At 46.7% G+C, this 22,244-nt stretch overlaps 1 protein-coding gene across 1 annotated transcript in view; it reads right to left on the reverse strand.

The window, feature by feature from the left end:
* tmtc1 (transmembrane O-mannosyltransferase targeting cadherins 1) overlaps nucleotides 1-22,244 on the reverse strand; it is a 269,539-nt gene that overhangs the window by 65,537 nt on the left and 181,758 nt on the right. The window contains exons 9-11 of the mRNA XM_070901685.1: nucleotides 15,608-15,775; nucleotides 11,406-11,519; nucleotides 7,946-8,089 (exon numbers count right to left, since the gene is read on the reverse strand). Coding sequence (XP_070757786.1) covers nucleotides 7,946-8,089; nucleotides 11,406-11,519; nucleotides 15,608-15,775 — 426 coding nt within the window. The remainder of the gene's footprint in view (nucleotides 1-7,945; nucleotides 8,090-11,405; nucleotides 11,520-15,607; nucleotides 15,776-22,244) is intronic.

A 22,244-nucleotide genomic window follows, 5' to 3' on the forward strand; every position in this document is an offset into this window, starting at 1 on the left:
CGAGCAGAATTCCAATAGTGCCCATTGTAAATAGGAAAGTTCTTAGTTTATCTCGTCGCCAATGTAATAACATGAGTCCTGTTATTATCAACTGCCATTGGGTGTGTATCCGATAGGGTGGGAGGAGACTCATGTGGAGCATAAACACCGGCATAGACCCGCTGGGCTGAATGGCCTGTTTTTGTGCTGTACATTGTGTGTAATGCTTTGTAACTTATACAAGCTACTACTTTCACTGTGTAATAACACAAAAGTTCTGTTATTATCAACTGCCATCGGGTGTGTACTTAATCTCTTTTATTTCCACTTCGGATAAGTACAAGATCCGACTTCCTGTATTGCCTACATGGCATCTGACAGTGGCGCCCCTGGTGTCTGGTGGCCCCAAGCATAAATATATTACAGAATGTTTTAGTTCAAGCAGAATAAGTGCAAATTTCAAATTATTTTCAGTCTGTCGCTAATAATTTAAGCAAAAGCGAAATACTGCATATACTGGCTGTGATGGAGCTCGTCTCATGTAAGAGGCAAGAACCGTTTGATATTAATCAGGGCCAGAGTGATCTCCTGGTGTTGATCGCCGAAGGGGGTCGGAGAGGAACTTCACAGATTTTTTTCTCTAATCGGGCTGAGCTTTCTTCTGCTTTTCCGCCTCTCCCAGGGGATGACACGGTTCTCGGGTGGGGTGGGGAATATACGGTGCTGAAATTGCCCCCCTCTTTAAGGTCCATTACCGCCTCTAAGAGGCAGTAATGAATTGGCAAGGCCTTTCCGACCGGGGGCAAGCAGACATGCGCTGACCCTTACCGCCCGGCGGTGACCCCTTTTCTGCCCCGTGAGCGAAGTTGCTCCGAAGTTGGACTTGTCGGCTCATCCGTCCGCTCCCGGTCGGTAAGGCCTCTCCGCTCCATTACCGCCTCCGAGGGGTGGAGCTTATAGAGAGGGGGCAATTTCAGCCTCGAGGTGTCTAGACAGAGTAGATAGAGAGAAACTTCTCATTGGCGAAAGGGTCGAGAACCAGAGGACACAGATTTAAGGCAGAAGAACCAAAGGCAACATGAAGGAATACATTTTTATGCAGCGAGTGGTTAGGATCTGGAATGCATTGCCTGAAAGGATGGTGGAGGCAGATTCCATCATGGCTTTCAAAAGGGAGTTGGATTAGTACCTGAAGGATAAAGATTTGCAGGGCTGCGGGGAAAGGGCGGGTAAGTGGGACAAGCTGAAGTGCTCTTGCAGAGAGCTGGCACGGGCTCGAAGGGCCGAATGGCCTCCTTCTGTGCTGCAAACGTTCTATGATTCTATGAACTACATCACTGGCATGTACCCAGCAATGGAAAATTGCACAGGTAGGTTCTGCCCACTAAAAGCAGGACAAATCCAATACAACCAATTACCACCCCATCAGTCTAGTCACAATCATCAGCAAAGTGATGGAAGGGGTCGTTGAGCTATCAAGCGACACTTACTCACCAATAACCTGCTCACCGATGCTCAGTTTGGGTTCCACCAGGACCACTCAGCCTTGGTCCAAACATGGACAAGAGCTGAAATGCAGAGGTGAGGAGAGAGTGACTGCCCTTGACATCAAGGCAGCCTTTGAGCGACGAGGCCTAGTAAAATTGAAGTCAATGGAAATCAGGGGAAAACCCTCCTCCGGCTGAAGTCTTACGTAGCACAAAGTAAGATAGTTGTGGTTGTTGGCGGCCAATCATCACAGCCCCAGGGCATTGCTTCAGGAGTTTCGCAGTATCCAAGGCCCAACCATCTTCAGCTGCTTCATCAATGACCTTCCCTCCATCATAAGGTCAGATATGGGGATGTTCGCTGATGATTGCACAGTGTTCAGTTCCATTCACAACTCCTCAGATAATGGAGCAGTCCATGCCCGCATGTAGCAAGCCCTGGACAGCATCCAGACTTGGGCTGATACATGGCAAGCCACATTCACGCCACACATGTACCAGACAATGACAATCTCCAACAAAGAGTCGACTCAACTGCCCTTGACATTCAACAGCATTACCATCATCGAATCGCCCACAGTCGATATCCTGGGGGTCACCATTTGCCAGAAACTTAATTGGACCAGCCACATAAATACTGTGTCTACAAGAGCAGGTCAGAGGCTGGGTATTCGGTGGTGAGTGACTCACCTCCTGACTCCACAAAGCCTTTTCAGCACCTACAAGCAATATTCTCCACTTGCCTGGATGAGTGCAGCTCTAACAACACACAAGCTCGACACCATCCAGGACAAAGCAGCCCGCTTGATCGGAACCCCATCCGTTACCTTAAACATTCACTCCCTCCACCATCAGTGCAATATGCCTGCAGTGCGTATCATGTGCAAGATAAACACGGCTTCACCGGCAGCATCTCCCAAACCCGCGACCTCTACTGCCTAGAAGGACAAGGGCAGCAAACGGATGTGAACATGCCTCCATGTTCCTCTCCAAGTCACACACCATCCTGACTTGGAAATATATCACTGTTCCTTCGTCGGCACTGGGTCAAAATCCTGGAGCTCACTTCCGAACAGCACTGTGGGAGTTCCTTCACCACACGGACTGCAGCGGTTCAAGAAGGTGGCTCACCACCACCTTCTCCAGGGCAATTAGGGATGGGCAAAAAATGCTGGCCTTGCCAGCGATGCCCACATCCCATAAATGAATAATTAAAAAAGCAAAAAATAGAAAATTTCAAAATTGAGATTTATAGATTTTTGTTAGGCACGGGTATTAAGGGTTTCGGAACCAAGGCGGGTAACTGGAGTTAACATACATATCAGCCCTGATCTAATTGAATGGCGGAACAGGCTCGAGGTGCTCAATGACCTACTCTTGTTCCGATATGGCTGGGTCGAGTTTCACTTGTTTTCCTTCTCCAACTCTGCTCAGCGCCAATCTTACAAACAGCATCCACCACTGCACCAGCATTACAATTTACACTTCCCATATCAGGAGTCCTTGTACCTCATTACCACTGAGTTAACATTGCTCAAATACAGCTCATACAAGAATGAGTGACACTGCAAATAAACATTCACACAGTAAAAATGAAATGACACCATCAGCAAAATTGCTTACAGTTTCTCCTTCAGGAAAGGTGAAATTAGACAGAAAAGTAATTAGCTGATGCTACAAATGGAGAGACAAAAAAAAAGAGAAACATAACCTGTGTAAATGTTCTTGGGGTGGAAATTCGGTTGGAGGCTTCTTCGGGCATTAATGGCGACGGGACGGTAAATCTTGCGCTGGAAAATAGTTTGCGACGGCAGCCAAAAAATTCGGTTGCTGTGCCCTGACAGTGGAGCGGAGCACTAAGGGAAGCATTCCACACCTCTCTTAGGGCACTAAGCAACTGAAAATTTGTTGCTAAAGAGCCGGCTTCGGAGTGCACTAAGAGAGGCCTGCCTGGAAAAAAAAATCAGCTCAAAAAACACAAAAATCATTCCCGATAAAGTATTCCCCTGCAAATAAAGGTGAATCGGTAAAAAAATTCAAAGAAATAGCGATTTCATTTAGCTTTTTCAATCATTCCCACCCTTTGTAGGGGCGCTAACCGACTCTCTTATACTTGACAGTTCTGGCTATGTATCTCATTATCCAGTTAGCTTTTAAATTGTTTCATCACACGGCATACGCATTGAAAGCGACAGGTCAATTATTCCTCGGTTCTTGGTCCTTTTCGAAGTAGTCTCCTTTTAAAAATCACCTCTTTCACACCTCATCATTTCCCATTTACAGCCCCATTTCCCTTCGAGTTGTAATCTCCCTCACGCCCACTTGCAACCCTCAATTCCATCTCTGCACTTTGCAGATCAAATTATTTCCCCCAATAGATTGTGGCACCCAATTTTCTTTGCTGAGGCAGTAGCTTAAAATTCAGGCTACGTTTACATCAGAACAAGAGTAGGCTGTTCAATCCCTCGAGATTCTTCAACCATTCTGTGGTAGAATGATCAGAGGCTGATCTGTACCTCAACTCCATTTACTAGTCTTGTGCACAATGACGGCTTTTGTCAGTGTACCTGCGGAGAGAGCAGCTTGATACATTTTTCCCCTGCATCCTTGGAAGCAATCCAATTTTCCCTTCCCTACGCTCCAGCAATGGAATTTGACAGAAAGCCTCCAGAATGTCCCCTGTCATGGCTACTGCAATTTTGAAGGTCGATAAGATGAGACAATTTGTATTCAGTCAACAAGAAAATACAAACACAACTATGAAGGGGAAGTGAAGGCGGAGAGAAGGAGGAGAGGCAGAAACACATCTTCGTGCCAGTACACACTAGTGAGTTCTAAATTACACGACACAAAATAGCTTTTCAATTAGCAACACGACAGGCCGACCACAGCAAGACCTGTGCTAACAAATATCCTTAATTCTCCAATTAGAACTGCTGCCCAACACCCGAGACTGTGCTTGCGTACATGTGCCTTGGAACAAACAGTGAAAATCTAACAGCACAGAGTCACACAGCACAGAAGGAGGCATTGTGTCCTGTCGTGCCTGTGCCGGCTCTTTGAAAGAGCTGTCCAATTAGTCGCACTCCCTCTGCTTTTCCCCCACAGCCCTGCAATTTTTTCTTTTCAAGCACATATCCAATTCCCATTTGAAAGTTATGACTGTCTCTGTTTCCACCAATTTTTCAGGCAGTGCATTCCAGATCATAACAAATGCTGCGTAAAAGAAAGTTCTCCTTGTCTCCCCTTTGGCTCTTGTCACAAATGCCCTTTGATCTGTGTCCTCTGGGTACTGACCACCAGCCAGTGGAAACACTTTCTCCCTACCTACACGATCAAAACCCCTCGTAATTTTGAACACCTCTATTAAATAAAACAACTCCAACAGTTCCATACTTGCGATGTTGTGTTGAGGGTGGGGTTGAATTAGGGTTGCATCAGCAACGTTACAGAAAGATTTAGACACCAAACTTAAGTGAACTTGTCGTAAAAATTTTAGTACTGATTAGCTGTGGCAGCTGTAGCTCAGTGGATAGCACACTCGCCTCTGAGTCAGAAGATTGTGGGTTCAAGGAACTTGAACACATTACTCTAGGCTGACACTCCAGTGCAGTGCTGAGGGACCGCTGCACTGTCAGAGGTGCCGTCTTTCGGATGAGACATTAAACCGAGGCCCCGACAGCCCTCTCAGGTGGATGTAAAAGATCCCATGGCACTATTTCGAAGAAGAGCAGGGGAGTTATCCCCAGTGTCCTTGCCAATATTTATCCCTCAATCAACACAACAAAGAGAGATTATCTGGTCATTATCACATTGCTGTTTGTGGGAGCTTGCTGTGCGCAAATTGGCTGCCGTGCTTCCCACATTACAACAGTGACTATACTCCAAAAGTACGTCATTGCTGTAAAGCGCTTTGAGACATCCGGCGGTCATGAATGGCGCTATATAAATGCAAGCTTTTCTTTTTTTTTTAGCCGCACTGCACTTCAATGAGGTCCCTCTACCATGCTGAGACCAGAGATGCAGATGGAAAACCTGACCCAGTCACACAGCTGGACAAGGTACCGCTATAAAGAAATCAATGGAGACTTCTTTAACACCAAGGCACACCATCTGAAACCAGTCTCTTTTCTGCTGCGAGTTTATTGTCCGCCCACACAAGCCCAACGACCCGCAGTGGCAAGTAGCCGCCAGCCCATCCCACAAAATGAAGCGGGCTGCACACAATGGGTTTTCTCCAAAACCTGCATTGCGTGTGGGCAAGCACAAGGCCTTGCTTCGTGTGGAACTTGCCCGCATGTGTCCAGTAACACACTACATTTCAGAGACAGGCGGAGACTCGCTGGCCGTGTATAACTTTGCCTGCACACTTTAGCTGCCACTGCGGGAGTGTGCAGGCACACTCGAGCAACATTGCGTAGGGCGCAAGGCACACTGACGCTCCGAGTTTCAGAACTGGAGTGTGGCGGACTGCTGCCAGTACAACACTGCCTGCATGAGCGAGGAGCCAATGGTTAGTGCCCTTCACACCATCCTTACTAAAGAGGACCTCTTTTGCTGTAGGAAGAGGACAACTGAACACTGCCGCAGCCATGCTTTATTCAATTTCCTCAACAAACCGGGATTTCACCATACAGGGTCTTCGAACTCTCAGGATCTCACTTGGGCACAAACAAGTTTGAAGGGAGCCAGTGGAGGAGAAACTGCTCCTTGGTGGAGGGTTGAGGATCCAGTTCTAAGCAAAACCACAATTGGAAAATAGAGCAACTGTCATGAGTTTTTTTAATATAAAACTATCTAGCTTGGAAGGGAACGAAGAGTCACAGATGTGGAACGTTAACTCTGTTTTTCTCTCTCCACGGATGCTGCCTGGCCTGCTGAGAGTTTCCACCATTTTTTGCTTTTGTTTTGGCTTGGAAGGGATTTAATTTGTATCATGATATTACCAGGAAGTTCAATTCAGTTCACAAAGGATTAATGCCCAGAGACACAGATTACCCAGGATGTTTATTAGAACCGTTAGTTTGGATCATTAGGGAAAGCAATTATTAAGAAACATGTATGCTGACATATTGAATCAGTTTGACACAATGGGGAGTTGTCCAACATACACTAATGAGGTTCGCACTTACAATGTTACAATGGTTTTCATTCAGTGACGACCAGTACAGGCCTCAGTTAAACAGTTAAACAATGCAGTCGGCATGGCTTCTAAACAATGGCCCCTGTGAGCTGCGCTTTATTCTGCGCGGCATGTTTCTTTTAATGCGTGGTCCCTTTAAATTTCTGTGCATGTGCAGTATTTACAATGCAAAGACCGGTGAACGGCCTGCGCGGGATCTCCCAGATTCGCGGGATCATTGCTTCTAAAACAAGGGGATGGTTTCTCATTCGAAGCGATAGCCTTGATTGGCAACACAGCAAACTAATTCGTGACGAACAGAGCTGAGGGAGAAGTTCGAGAACATGCTTTCATCTTTCTCCCTCTCTCTGCATAAACTAAGTCTTTTTTCAGTTTGGGGTTGAAGTGAATCCTGAAGATTTCTTACCAAGGTTAATGCAAGTTAGCACCGAGATTATTGACTTGCAAAGCGAGTCTGATCTGTAATAAAGGGCAAAGTTGTGAATTTTTTAGTATTTTGATGGAATGAGGAATGATAAAAAATTGACTGAATCTCACTGAAAACTCTACTGTGTTCATTGATATTCGTCATGTAAAATAAACCAGTTTGTTGTTTCACAATTGGCCTGGTCTCAGTCTGCCTTCCAAAAGATGCATGGTAGCATGTCGACTATCACGCAGTGAGGGGTCCGAATATAGTAGCCCCGAGGTTACATTATTGTTTAGAAGAAGAAGAAGAAGAAGGACTTACATTTATATAGTGCCTTTCACTACCACCGGACATCCTAAAGGGCTTCACAGCCAATGAAATAATTTTTGGAGTGTAGTCACTGTTGTAATGTAGGAAACTCGGCAACCAACTTGCACACAGCAAGCTCCCACAAACAGCAATGTGATAATGACCAGATAGTCTGTTTTTGTTATGTTGATTGAGGGATAAATATTGGCCAGGACACCGGGGATAACTCTCCTGCTCTTCTTCGAAAATAGTGCCATGGGATTTTTACGTCCAACTGAGTGAGCAGACGGGGCCTCGGTTTAACGTCTCATCTGAAAGGCGGGACCTCCAACAATGCAGCACTCCCTCAGCACTGCACTGGAGTGTCAGCCTAGATTTATGTGCTCAAGTCCCTGGAGTGGGATGTGAACCCACGACCTTCTGACTCAGAGACGAGTGTGCTACCCACTGAGCCACAGCTGACACTGTTTAATTAGAAATTGGACAGTGAAGGTACTTGGCGATTAGTGAGGGACATGAGATTTACTTACAAGAGTGACCACTGATGCCAAAACTTTAGCGAGACCTGGAATTTGTCACGGCAATATTCTAAAAATTCTGTTAGATCTTTGCACTTACTTCAGCAGGTTCCCCAGATTGAAGAGCGCGCGGTTATGCTGAGGGTTCAGTGTCAAGGCCTGTCTGTAATGGACTTCTGCTTCCGACACTGCCTTGGTCACTGTGCCGAGATTGTTGAGTGCGCTGGCGTGATGTGGGTACAGCCTGGCAGGAAACAGATTGAAGAACACAACAGGGAAAAGAAGAACTATTAGTCCTGTAAATTCACTGCCAGTCACTACACAACAGTGTCATGGGAAAGGTATGGTTAACGGCTTGTTGTCTAGGCATTGTAAGTATAGTTATTCTGTATCATTACCTGATTATACCTAGCAAAGATAGAACAGGCTGGGGTTCTTTTCTCTAGCAAAGAGAAGGCTGAGGGGTGACCTGATAAATTTTTGAAGGGGTTCGATCGGGTAGACGCAGAGATGTTCCCACTTATGGGAGAGTCTAAAACTAGAAGCCATAAATATACGAGAGTCACTAATACAGCCATCTGGGAATTCAGAAGAAACTACTTAACCCAGAGAATGCGGAATTCTCTACCACAGGGAGTGGTTGAGGCGAACAGCGTGGATGCATTTAAGGGGAAGCTAGATAAACATGTGGGGAAGAAAGGAATAGCAGGTTATGTTGATAGGGTTAGATGAAGCAAGCTGCGAGGAGGCTCGTGTAGAGCATAAACACTGGCATGGACCAGCTGTTCTGTACATCCTGTGTAATTCTATGCAATTACTGCAATTACTTAACTGTATGCAAAGTAGGTGTTTCCTTGTGTATGTAAATAAGGTCCTTTGGCACTATTCGAAGAAGAGCACTCCTGTTCTCCTGACCAACATTCCTCCCTCATGAACACCACCAAAGACAGATTAATTGGTGAGTCATCTCCATTGCTGTTTGGAGGACTGTCCTGAGCGTAAAATAGCTGCAGCGTTTGGCCTACAAGAGGGTTGGTGCTGTTCCCTGCATTTCTCTTGTAGTTGTCGTGCAGTGAAGATCATGTCCGTTGTACCCCTTAGAGGATGGAATCTGTACTGTGAGGAGCTCTTCAGCCACAGGGAGAAGACAGTTGAGGAGGATTCTTGCGATGACTTTCCCAGTGGCCGACGGCAGGGAGATTCCTCTGTAGTTGCCGCAGTCACCTTTTTTGAAGATGATCACGATTACGGCATCTCCGAGATCTCCTGGCATGCTCTCCTCCTTCCAGATAAGAGAGATGAGGTCATGCATTCATGCCAATAGTGCTTCTCCATCATACTTTAGTGCCTCAGCGGGGATTCCATCTGCTCCTGATGCCTTGTTGTTCTTGAGCTGACGGATGGCCTTTTCTACCTAGTGCAGGGCTGGGGTTTTGCTGAGATGGTGGCGGGTAGGGTAGCATGCTGCGGGATGGAGTCGAGGACACTCGTGTCATAGGCAGAGCTTCGGTTAAGGAGATCTTCAAAGTGTTCCCTCCAGCGGGCCCTGACTGCCTCGATGTCCTTAATGAGTGCCTCTCCATTCTTGGTCAGCAGTGGGGTGGGCTCTTGGGTGCTTGGGCCACAGGTGGTCTTGACTGCGCTGAAGAATCCTCGCATGTCATTGTTGTTGGCCATGCAGGGAGCAGCACCAACCCTTGTACATAGCCTTCTTTGACCTCACAAAGGCCTTTGACACTGTCAACTATGAGGGACTATGGAATGTCCTCCTCCGTTTCGGCTGCCCCCAAATGTTTGTCGCCATCCTCCGCTTGCTCCACGACGACATGCAAGCCGTGATCCTGACCAACAGGTCCACCACAGACCCAATCCACATCCGGACCTGGGTCAAGCAGGGCTGCGTCATTGCGCCAACACTCTTCTTGATCTTCCTTGCTACAATACTCCATCTCACTCTCAACAAGCTCCTTGCTGGATTGGAACTAAACTATAGAACCAATGGGAACCTGTTCAACCTTCATCGCCTCCAGGCTAGATCTAAGGTCGTCCCATCCTCTGTCATTGAACTATAGTATGCGGACGACACTCGCGTATGCACACATTCAGAGGCTGAACTCCAAGGAATCGTCAACACCTTCACCGAGGCATACGAAAGCATGGGCCTTATGCTAAACATCTGTCAGACAAAGGTCCTCTACCAACCTGACCCTGCCACACAGCACTGCCCCCCGGTCATCAAAATCCATGGTGCGGCCTTGAACAACATGAACCATTTTCCAAACCTCGGGAGCCTATTGTCAGCAAGGACAGACATCGACGACGAGGTCCAACACCGCCTCCTGTGTGCCAGCGCAGCCTTCGGTCGCCTGAGAAAGAGAGTATTTGAAGACCAGGACCTCAAATCTGGCACCAAGCTTATGATCTACAGGGCACTAGTGATACCTGCCCTCCTATATGGTTCAGAGATGCGGACCATATACAGTAGACACCTCAAAGCACTGGAGAAGTACCAGCAGTGCTGCCTCCGCAAGATCCGGCAAATCCACTGGTAGGATAGACGAACTAAAATCAGCCTTCTTGCTCAGGCCAACATCCCCAGCATTGAAGCGCTGACTACACTCGACCAGCTCCATTGGGCGGGCCACATTGTCCGCATGCTCGACACGAGACTCCTTAAGCAAGTGCTCTACTCAGAACTCCTGCAAGGCAAGCGAGCCCCAGGTGGGCAGAGGAAACGCTTCAATTACACCCTCAAAGCCTCTTTGATAAAGTGTAACATCCCCACCGGCATCTGGGAGTCTCTGGCCCAAGAGCACCCTAAGTGGAGGAAGAGCATCCGGGAGGGCGCTGAGCACCTCGAATCTCGTCAGCAAGGGCACGCAGAAACCAAGCGCAGGCAGCGGAAGGAGCGTGCGGCAAACCTGTGACAGAGACTGTAATTCCCGCATTGGACTGTACAGCTACCTGATAGCTCACTTTTAGAGTGGAAGCAAGTCTTCCTCGATCTCGAGGGACTGCCTATGATGATGACATAACAAGAGTGACTGCATTTCAAAAATTGTTCCTTGGTTGGCAAGTGCTTTTGGACATCCTGAGGGTTTGATGATATGCGATAGAAATTCAGGTTCTCTCTTATTTCCGAGGTTTTGATCTCTATCTTTTCTCCAAGCCTTCTCTTTCTCCTTCTTACCCAAGATCAGGCCTGTGTTACATGATGAGTGGGCCGAGTATGCCACATATGCTGGACCTAAATCCAATCTACTTTTGATAACCAGACACAAAGCAGCAACAAGGCAGAGTAAATAATACTCTGCTCTGCATCTGCTAAACGGCATCAAGTCACCTCATTCTTAAATAGAAAAAGGTGCAGCTATGGTAACTTTTATACTGCCCTTCATCAGGAAGCACAAAGGAGTTGGACTCTGGCCAGACAAGTCACTTTACATGACAGACTTTGAACACTGAGCCAAGCCTCTGCAGCAGGAGATTGCTTTTGTTCCAGGTCTGAAGACTGAGGGTTAGGCAAATAGAGCAAGGAAAACACGGACTTCGCTGCTTACCTCAGAGCCGTTTTGTAATGATAAACTGCTTCGTCATGGCGACCATGGTCTTTTAGGAAGTTGGCGTAGTTGTAGTGCACCTTGGCGTTAAAGGGCAAAGTCTGAACTCCAGATCTATTGAGACAGGGAAAAACAACTAGAATTACAGGCTCAGCATGCGTTTTAGTGGAATCAGCACATTTATTATCCTCATTACACTCAGTAACATCAATGGCTGTTCCAAACCATTCAACAAGCTTGACTCTTGGCACAGGTGCTGACAATAATATGGTAATACCTCTAATTAATTTACCAAAAAAATTAAGTTATTTTTTGAAGACAACATCTTGGACACTTTCACTCTTCTCCCCTTCCCCTACTTCGTGATTTACTTCATTCACCTCATATTACGATTGCAATGTCAATAGATACAGTGAGCCTGCACTGACAAGCACCTTATCTAGAAAAGGCAACAGCAAGATAATAATCAAATTATAGTTTTGGTTGTGAATGGGGCCATCCTTGCAGATCCTCCACCTTTTTATGAGGAAGACCCAGCCACAATGTCTAAGATATGAGGCATAGTCCAACTGTTTGGGGATGTGTGAGTGAGAAAGAGCACGAAGGGCATACACGGTATGACCGACATTGCCAAGAAGAAATTCATTTGGGTCATTCCAATGTTCAGCAATGAAGTCACCGTCTGCAAAGCTGACAGACTGTGAAAGTCCCAGGGGTATAATCCCCAGTTTGTGCTGAGTCACCTGATTTTAGTTGGGGCTGCAATTGAAATGTTGACATTGGCCACCTCTCCTGTGGGTTAGGGAGGGCAAAAGTGGACATGGATCTCATTCCTGTTTGAAGTGTGTGTTTGTGTGTGTACGCACATGTGTGCATGTATGTGTGTGCTTGTGTGCATGCTTGTACGTGCGTGTGTGTGTTTGTGCGTGCGCACATACGTGCGCGTGTGTGTGTGTGTGTGTGAGTGTGAATACCAGGCGATGATAAGATTGGGATCTGAGGGAGACAAAGCTTTTCAGAAGAGATGAGAAAGGGAGAACATTGTAGGGAAGCACCTGTCTGTACAGGCCATACTCGAGCGTGCACTACTTTCTTCAAATTACAGGTTTGCATTCAATGGAAAACATTACTTGTCTATAGAATGTTCCAACACAGAAGTAGGCTGTTAGGCCCACTAAATCTGGTCACTGATTTTCTCCACATGACTAAATCGGTTGACTCCCACTCTCCTGCACACTCCCATATTTAACAACTCTTTTCGAAGTAACAGTCTAATTCCCTTTAAAAATATTTGTGAACTCTGTTTCAACAAGGGTTCAAGGCATAGTATTCCACCATCTGGCCACCGTCTGCATAAAGGCGCTTTTTCCCCTAAGCTTCCTCATTATGCTTTTTGTGATCATCTTAAAGTCGTGCCCTCTCGTTAGTGCCTCACCGACCAGTGAAAATGGCTCAAAGTCTCTTTACCCAATCACCACCTTTCGTAACTTCCCTCTTGACTCCTTGACCTCCTCATCCAAACCTGGAAACTGGTCGTTCGGGGGAGGGGGGTGGGGGTTCAGCATGTGTGGGTCAGGTAGGACTGTGTTCTTTTTCCCCCCCCAGCGGGTCAGGACTCCACTGTGAACCCACCGCCACGCGTCTTTCCCAATGTCAGGTCTGTTGGCGCTGAGCAGACCAGACACGCAGCGGTGGGTTCAGAGCGGGGACTCAATTCAAGTCATTAGTGGCTTGTTTAGAGCCACTTAAGAATGAATTTCAGCTCACCTTCTGCATTTGACAGCTTGCCCACAGGGTCCATGCTGGTCATGGACCACGTCTGTCAAGCTGAGGCAGGAGTTCAGTGACCATTGAATCAGCTGTTGAGTTGACAGCTTCAAATGTACAGCAAAAGCTCCTGCCTTCCAGAGATATCTTCCCTCATCCACAAATTCTACCTCACTGGATTTCCACAACAGATGCTATAAGTTTTTACACAAGTCTCCATCCAGTCTGACCTCATTATCTCCCTCTCACCATTGACAGATCGCTTCTGTCATCTCTACTTCACATGCCATTTATTCCGTCAGCATGGGTACCATTTATACTCTTTCACCTTGTTCTTCAGCCCCAACACCAGCAGCACCACGCACACCAGCAGCACCAAACTTCTCCACAACCATCTGAAGATGCATAGGACACAGGGCATCAGCACCCAACCATATTGCTGACTGAGGCCAGGGATGGCATCACCATGGCCAGATTTACTTCACTTGACGCTGTACACCCTGGCTGCCACACGATTTGCCAGGTTGGCACCACCCCACACCATCACCATAAAGCATCCCTACAAAATGTTCAAGGTATTTCTTTCACATTCTTCACCATTATGGGGGATACTGTTATGTCTCACCATTCACTGCAACTCACTAAGCCACTTCCAAAGGTGCAAGACTGCTAAGCGTTGAAATTAAAGGTTTTAATGTTTGACATCACATTATCAAAAGCTTTACATGGACATTGCATAAAACACCCAAGTGCCTACCCTTGTGTTGTTAGTTGGTATGATTGGACTAGGATGAGGGTAAATGTGAGGGGTGGCTAATGAGATGGGGATGAGATAATGTAGATAGAGAAGGATGGGGGAGGTTGGTGTGAGTGAAGATGTGCAGGAGTAGGGGAGGGAAGGCAGAGTGATGGGGATGTGATGAGTGGCATAGCAGGATGAGGTTGAGTGTGGCTTTGTACTAACATTTCATGATCTACTGAGATCATTGAAACAGTTGCGGCACTGCACCCAGATCCTCCTGACCACATCCCTGCTGTGCCCTCCCATGCATTGTGCAACCAGGCTGCGTTGGTCTCCTGGGGAGGTCTGTTCCACCCATGGGAAGGGAAGAGGACCTCCCTGCGTGCTGTGTCTCCCTCCAAAAGCATTTGGAGGGAGTCATGGGAGAGCCACGGTGCTGTAGAACACTGACAGCACAACTGTCAAAATAAATTTGGACATGGTCTCTTTCAGGAAACCGATTGATGACACTTCATCAAATAACATCACCAGATCAGCTTCCTCTAATTGGCCGGGAAACACGCTGGGCGGGCTTAACAAGCCCAATCAGAGGAAATTCATTTCCGAGGCCAGGATGGAGACAGCAGCGAGGTCGGGACCCGCCACCGACATCGCCTGCCATGGACCCGCTGAGGTAAGCAAAATCGCAGCCTGTGTCATGACCTTGAACTCCTTCCTCCCTGGCGATTTCTGCTTTGCAGCAGGACATGAGTGAAGGTCACTGCCTCCCAATCCTCCATCTTAACTGCTCTAATGCCTTCATTCACTTACTTAACTACTTTCTATTCTGAATGTGAAAATAAGGTCAAGGTCAGGAGGAAAGATACTGTGTTCTGTCCTGGAACTTTCACATCACGGACTGGGTTAGGTTACAGTCTGTCACCTCGCACCCATTTGGACTCCTGCCTTTTGGGTTTGCAAATACTGCTTTCTTTTTTTATGGTTGTATCTCACTCCTGGAAATGAGCAGAACTGCACAGCCCTGAGTTTTCTTTTTGGCGCCCAGACTGGGACACTCTGGGACCAGACAGGAGTGGTGATTGGGCGAGCAACCATTCTTCCGCCTCCCTGACGTCTGCTGCCACTTCGGGAATTTTCTGCCATCGGGGACAGCGAAACTTGAATACCAAGTGCAGGTTTGGGATTGGGTGAAGGTTGTCCAACACTTCTTTCCAACTGCAGGAAACTACATTTTCCACGACGCTACGCTGTGACACGAGCTGCAGCCATGTTCCCCGCAAACCCGCGTTAGGCAACAGGGAAGGCACAGAAATGCCCCCAGGACCGTCCTACCAACATGCAAGTTAGCCTAACTCTGGCAGATCTGCCGGGGTCAAAGCAAGGGGCACCCCAACAGACAGAGGTCCCACCCAACACATTGCCAGTGGGAACCTTGGCATGGAGGGCAATCAAGGCCCGAGTGTTTAAATGGGTTTGTGGGCAGGTTTACACTCATTCTTCATTAATCTCACTCCTACCTTTTCCCCTCTGTTAAAACATCTCTGTGTAAAACACATCTTTATTAGTGTCCTTTCTATTTAAAAGCATAGCAATGGAAAAAAAACAGCAAAAAAAACTTTGTGGAGCACTCCAGGCCACATGCTGTACACAACTGGCTCTTTAACAGTGTCAGGCCTGGTCAGCCCGCACTTACCTGAATAGAGCTTCCCTGGAAAGCCACACCTCGTTCTGTCTCAGGGTCTTCCAGAAGAACAGTCCCAGGACAAGCAAGGTGGAGACGGTGACAACGCTGGCTCCCCATTTACTGAGAACTCCAAACATTCGGTTCAAGCCATGGACGACGAGGATGCAGTATCCCATACTGAAGTTAAAAGGGGGGGAAAGACACAGGACAATACTGGATAATAAGGTCCCCAAATATGCCACAATTTCTAACAACATTTACATTCTCAGTGGCTTGACCTACAACAACAATCTACATTTGCTGCTATTCACATTCTACTGAATTGTATTCATTTTGTTAGTTGGCGTTTGTTTTTGCTGATGTTAATAACCCTTCAACTAGACTGGTGTTTAATATTTTGATATTTCAAATAACAGTGTCGATATTTGATGTCTCCAAGATAAGAGGAGACTAATTGATGTCCTGGTTCTGACTGCTCCATTTTTGATCGGGTTGGAGGAGCAGAGAGAGATCGGGGCCCAGGAGCATCGTGATCGGGGCCCAGGAGAGGCGAGGGTTCGGGGCCCAGGAGAGGCAAGGGTTCGGGGGCAGCACAGGCCAGCCCACACTGCGAACTACTCATGCACACTAGGTCTGTGCAGCAGAGCTTGGTCTCTAGTCGTCTTGGTTAATCCTTGCCACTGGATCAAGACCTCGCTCTGTCAAGCCAGTGTTGTGGCTGGTGTGCAATGGCTACCCCACGTTAAAAAAAATCCATGCACAGGCATCTTCCACCCTTCAGTATGTAGTTCGGGACCTAGATTGTCAGGCCCCTCATTGAAACGCCTATGAACTCATCTATTTTTGGTGTGGAAGCAGGTCATCCTCGATACGAGGGACTGCCTAATACTATACTGCATTTATATAGCACCTTTAACGTAGAAAAACAACCCAAGTTGATTTACACAAGTGTCATCACACTTAAATGGATGACAAGAACATGGAAGAAGGAGATAATGTGTAGGATGTGAAGTTATCCACTTTGGTAGGAAAAATAGAAAAGCAGAGTATTTTTTTTAAATAGTGAGAGATTGGGAAATGTTGGTAATCAGAGGGGCTTGGGTGTCCTTGTACACGAATCACAGAAAGTTAACATGCAGGTACAGCAAGGGAAAAAAATGGTATGTTGGTTTTTATTACAAAAGGATTGGAGTACGAGAGTCAAGAAGTTTTACTGCAATTATATAGGGCCTTGGTGAGACCGCACCTGGAGTATTGTGTACAGTTTTGGTCTCTTTAACTAAGGAAGGATATACTTGCCTTAGAGGGAGTGCAACGAAGGTTCACTAGACTGGTTCTTGGGACTGGGGGGATTGAGTAGACTCGGCCTATATTCCCTAGAGTTTAGAACAATGAGTGGTGATCTCATTGAAAAGTATAAAATTCTTGAAGGGATTGACAGAGTAGATCCTGGGATGATATTTCCCCTGGCTGGGGAGTCTAGAACCAGTGGCCACAGTCTCAGAATAAGGTGTCAGCCATTTAGAACTGAGATGAGGAGAAATTTCTTCACTCAAATGGTTGTGAATCCTTGGAATTCTCTACCCCAGGGGGCTGTGGAAGCTCAGTCGTTGAGTATATTCAAGACCGAGATCGATAGATTTTTGGATATTAAGGGAATCAAGGGATATAGGGATAGTGTGGGAAGGTGAGTTGAGGTAGATCAGCCATGATCTTATTGAATGGTGGAGCAGGCTCGAGGGGCCGAATGGCCTACTCCTGCTCCTATTTCTATGTTCTTATCACAAGTCAAAGAATGAGATATTAGAAGGGGTGATGAAAAGTTTGGTTAAAAGAAGGTGCATTTTATGGAGGGAAGAATGTTGGAGGGAGTCAGGGAGGGAATTCCAGAACATAGGGCTTAGATGACTGAAAGCACGGCCACCAATGGTGGGGCGAAGGGAGTGGGGGTTGCACAAGAGGCAAGAACCGGAGAGGGTTGCCGGACTTGGAGGTTACAGAGACAGACAGAGGCGAGGCCATGAAAGGGTTTAAACTATAACTGAACGCAAATACTATAATGGTTTAGGAAAGACTAAAGGGGCGAAATTGGTGAAGGCCCCCGCCTGCCCAAAGCCACCGAGGTCCCTGATGGTACTTTGGGTGGGGTTTTCATCGAAAAGGTCCTGCAAAGGTTGGCGGGCGGCAAAAGAGAGACTTACTGGGCGGCAGCCGGCGGTAGCTCCCAAGCTCAGCAGCAAAGGCGCTTGCCGCCCAGGTGCCACCAAGGATGGAGTCGGGCCCACGGAGGGTCGAAAAGGAAAAGCATCAAAAAAAAACATCGGAAGACCTTCAGGGGACCCCATCCAGGTAAGTCCCTGTAAAGAAAAAAAAATGATAAAATGTTTACTCACCTTTTTTTTCAGATCTTCATACTCACTGTCGGGGACAGACCAGCCTCCTCGCAATGGTCCACCTCCATTCTGGCGCTGACTCCCGCCGCATCAATATGGCATCTTGGCGGACGGGAGTCCACTTGCGCCACTCGGCCGTCTACGGATGTCAGCGGGCGGTTCCTGGCGGTTCTCCCCTCCTGCCCGCTCCAGCCAAATCGAAAGTGACACCGGGCGCAACTCGAGGAGGAATGCCGGCGGCAGTGGGCAGCAATGGGTGGTAAAGCCATCAATTTTGGGCCCTAAGAAACTACTTCAAGCTATCCTGCAGACAGCCCAGGAGCACGTGCACCGATGCATCAAATACTGCGGTGTAAAAACTCTCTCAGAACCGAGGCTGGATTTATTCAAAAAATGTTTCGCACGTGTACAAAATAGATCCTCGAGAGTGAATCACGTGTGAACGTGAAAAACGGGGTTATGGAAGAGGCATTATATTTGGCCTCAGAACCTCTTGTTAATGATGGGAGATTTGGCCAGAAATCCCGCTCGTGACTGCCATCCGAGAATTCTGCTAGAAGGACGCGAGGGCGGATGTTGGCGGAGGACTTGGATATCTCCCCACTATAGTCGAATAGTTCAGTGTCTGTTCTCAGACACAGACCACGGCCACATGAACAAGGTACTGGGGGCCTCTCACCAGCTGTGAAAGCAGAGCTCAGAATGAGTCACTTCCCTCAGAAGAGGAGGGGAAAGAAAATACCCATTTCCATGACTGGATCATAAAGAAACATTCATCGGCTCAACGCCACCATCCAATTAAAATATTAACCATTGGAAACTGCCTGCACAACACATGCAAGTGATAGAGATCTGGCACGGAGCTGGCAAGCCGCCAACATTGTCAGCCTTCGAGGGGCTCAAGGGGAAAGAAGTCCAGGGAAGGAGTTTCTTATTCCAAGTACACATCCATTTTACGGGAGAATTGTGACATGGGCCTAGAAATTCCTCTTGGGGTCTTCCCGCAGGCAATTGCCTCCTCGCTGGAGATTTTTTACGAAAGTACCTGGTGGTCTAGGAGGCACCCTGGATTCCGATGGGGAGGCCTTCTCTTCCCGCACTGCGAAGTGCTCCCGTCTCACACAGAAGATGCAGTCACGTGTGACTGCTCAGCCAATCAGATAAGTATTTCACAGGTTCCCATTAATAGCACTGAGACTCGCGTATCTACGAGTTCTCAGTGCTATTAATGGGAACAAAACCAAACACACAAAATAATAAAAAATAAAAAACAGACCACATATATTTAAAATTAATTGAAATTAAAGTTATTATGTCTTATAAAAATAAAATCTTTCCCCGATTTTTTTTTTTAAAAAAAGGTTTTTTTAATTATGGTTAAAAATAAACTTACCGTAGTGGAGAGGGTTTTTAAGAATAAAATGTGTTTTTATAATTTTATTTTAAAATGTTTTTGTCTATTTTTAAACACTTGTGCCTGTAAAAGTAGGCTATACGCCTGCTTTTTCAAGCACAAGATTTTTGAGAACATTTGTTGGGCAAGATATCCGTAAATATTGGAAATCTTGCCCTGCAAGTGTCCTCGCTCCCGATCTGCGGATCTTCTGTCAAGCCAGAAACTTGACCGATCGGAAAAGCCGGTTTTCAGCGCATGCGCATTGCATGCTGAAAACCGGCTTTTCCGATGCCTTCCCGGGTCCATAGAAACTTTGTACGGGCCCGGGGCATCAGAATTTCTACCCCATGATTTTGAACACGACCAGTGGAGAGTCCACCTGGGTCTGGTGTACCTCCTAACTAGGCCGCTCTGGCACGGTCACTGACGAGAACTATAGCGTTGGATCCTGGACTAGTGCACTGTAAAAAGCTGCTAGCCACAACTTCAGTTCGGCTCAAAAAGCTGCTGAACCCCACCAGAGCTGGTGACATCACCAGAGTGGCTCTGCAAGGGACGAGAGCCGACTGGAGTCCCATGGCAACAGGAATACTTTTACCAGAATGGGATCATAAATTTCTGGGGAGTTGATTATTTCACCAAGGATGAGGAAGAAAGAAAGAACCAACATTTTTATAGAGCCTTTTATGACCTCAAGCCCTCCCAGAGTGCTTCACATCCAATGAGTTGCTTTTGAAGTACAGTCACGGTGGTTTGGTAGGCAAACATAGCAACTAATTTGCATATAGCAAGGTCCTGCAAACAGCAATGAGATAACTGACCAATAATCCATCTGAACAGGCAGCTGAGGTATTGGTTTCATGTCTCATCGGAAACACAGCACTCCCTCAGTACTGCGGTGGAATGTCAGCCGAGATTTCATGTTCAAATCCTGGATGGCAACTGAGGTGAGAGCACTACCATTGAGCCAAGCTAGCACATTGAGCGATTGTACTCCGAGACTTTCCTTCCTCTATAATCTTTGATATTAGGAAGACAATATTGTATTGGGGAATGTTCCTGGATGGTTTGAGGACGGAGCCTTTTCATATCATCAGTGTGTACTACAGGTATTTCTATCCATGTCAGTCACATGTAATCCATAAATCTGCTGTATGATATTGATTGGGGAACCACCACCACATCTGGGTCACAGTAAACATCAAAATCTGTACTCCCACGAACATCACCACTGCAGATCCACTATTCCACACTCAACTATTGCAACGCTCTCCCATGACCCATCCTCCACCCTTCATAAACTTCAGCTCATCCACAACCCTGCTGCCCATATTCTAATTCGCACCAAGTCCTGTTCACCCATCACTCCTGTGCTCGCCGATCTACATTGGCTCCCAGTGCAGCAATGCGTCAATTTTTAAATTCTCAACCTCGTGTTCAAATAACTAATTGGCATCACTCCTCTCTACTCTAAAACCTCTCCAGCGCCACAACCCTCCTCCAACTCTGCGTTCCTCCAACTCTGGCCTCTTGTGCATCTGCCAATTCCCTCAATGCATCATTGGTATCTGTCTCGGCTCTAAGCTCTGGAATTCCCTCCCTAAACCTCTACCCCCTCTATCTTTTCCTTAAAACCTACATCTTACCTGTCCTAATGTCTCCTTCTTTGTTTCTGTCAATTTTTGTCAACTTACGACCTTGTGAAGCGCCTTGGGAGTTTTACTACTTTAAAGGTGCTATATAAGTGCAAGTTGTTGTTGTACTGGACAATTATATAAAGGTTTAAAATGGATACAAGTGTGCTCGCTGCACGAACATACTAAAGGTAACAGCAGATTGTACACTGACAAGAGGTTCACCCCTTAGAATCATGCTATGTCATTCCACACTCTCCAGTGTCTGAGATTGTCCAGCCAGCCACCGTTCCCCTTTGTGATACACTTCATAGCCCATTGTCAGCAATGTCCAGCACAATGCAAACCTCATCATCATCATCACAGGCAGTCCCTCGAAATGAGGATGACTTGCTTCCACTCCAAAAAAGGATGAGTTCACAGGTGTTTCAATGAAGGACCTAATATTCCAGATCCTGAACTACGTCCTGAAGGGTGGAAGATGTCTGTGGGTGGATTCGTACCAGTGCATTGTCTGCAATGAAACACTGAGGTGCTGTGATCAAACACTCAGGTGAGCATCTGAAAGCTTTCATGCGTAACTGTGAATAATTTTTATATTTAATTTTCTAAAGCCAAAAAATAAATTAGCTGCCTGTGGGCAACCAGGACATCTCGGTATGTAAAAGTATTCCTGTACGTTTGTGTTCCAGCAGCTAGATCCTTTCACCAGTGATCCTTGATTCAAATTCAGTCTCATATCAAAAAATTTGCAAGACAAGTAATTGCCTTGTCTAGCAAATCCTTCCCCCTCTCTCTTAAGTGGATTCCAATATGCCCAGCTGCTAACTCAGCACCAAGATTGCTGGGAATTGAATGGGAGTACTTTGCGTCGGTGTTTATCTTGGAAGAGGACTTTTCCAAAGTTATAGTAGATAAGGAGGTTGTCGGGATACTGGACGAGATCAAAATAGATAAAGATGAGGTACTAGATAGGCTAGCAGTGCTTAAAGTGCATAAGTCACCCGTTCCGAATGACTTATCTTCCAATCCTCTTTAGATACACGGGTGATGCCAAAGGACTGGAGAATTGCAAATGTTATATCCTTGTTCAAAAAAGGGGAGAATAGGTCAGTCAGTTTAACATCAGTGGTGGGGAAACTTTTAGAAACAATAATTTGGTAGAAAATTTAAAGCCACTTGGACACACGTGGATGATAAAGGAGAGCCAGCACGGATTTGTT

The sequence above is a fragment of the Pristiophorus japonicus genome, chromosome 15, assembly GCF_044704955.1.
Source record: "Pristiophorus japonicus isolate sPriJap1 chromosome 15, sPriJap1.hap1, whole genome shotgun sequence".
NCBI classification, from domain to species: domain Eukaryota; kingdom Metazoa; phylum Chordata; class Chondrichthyes; family Pristiophoridae; genus Pristiophorus; species Pristiophorus japonicus.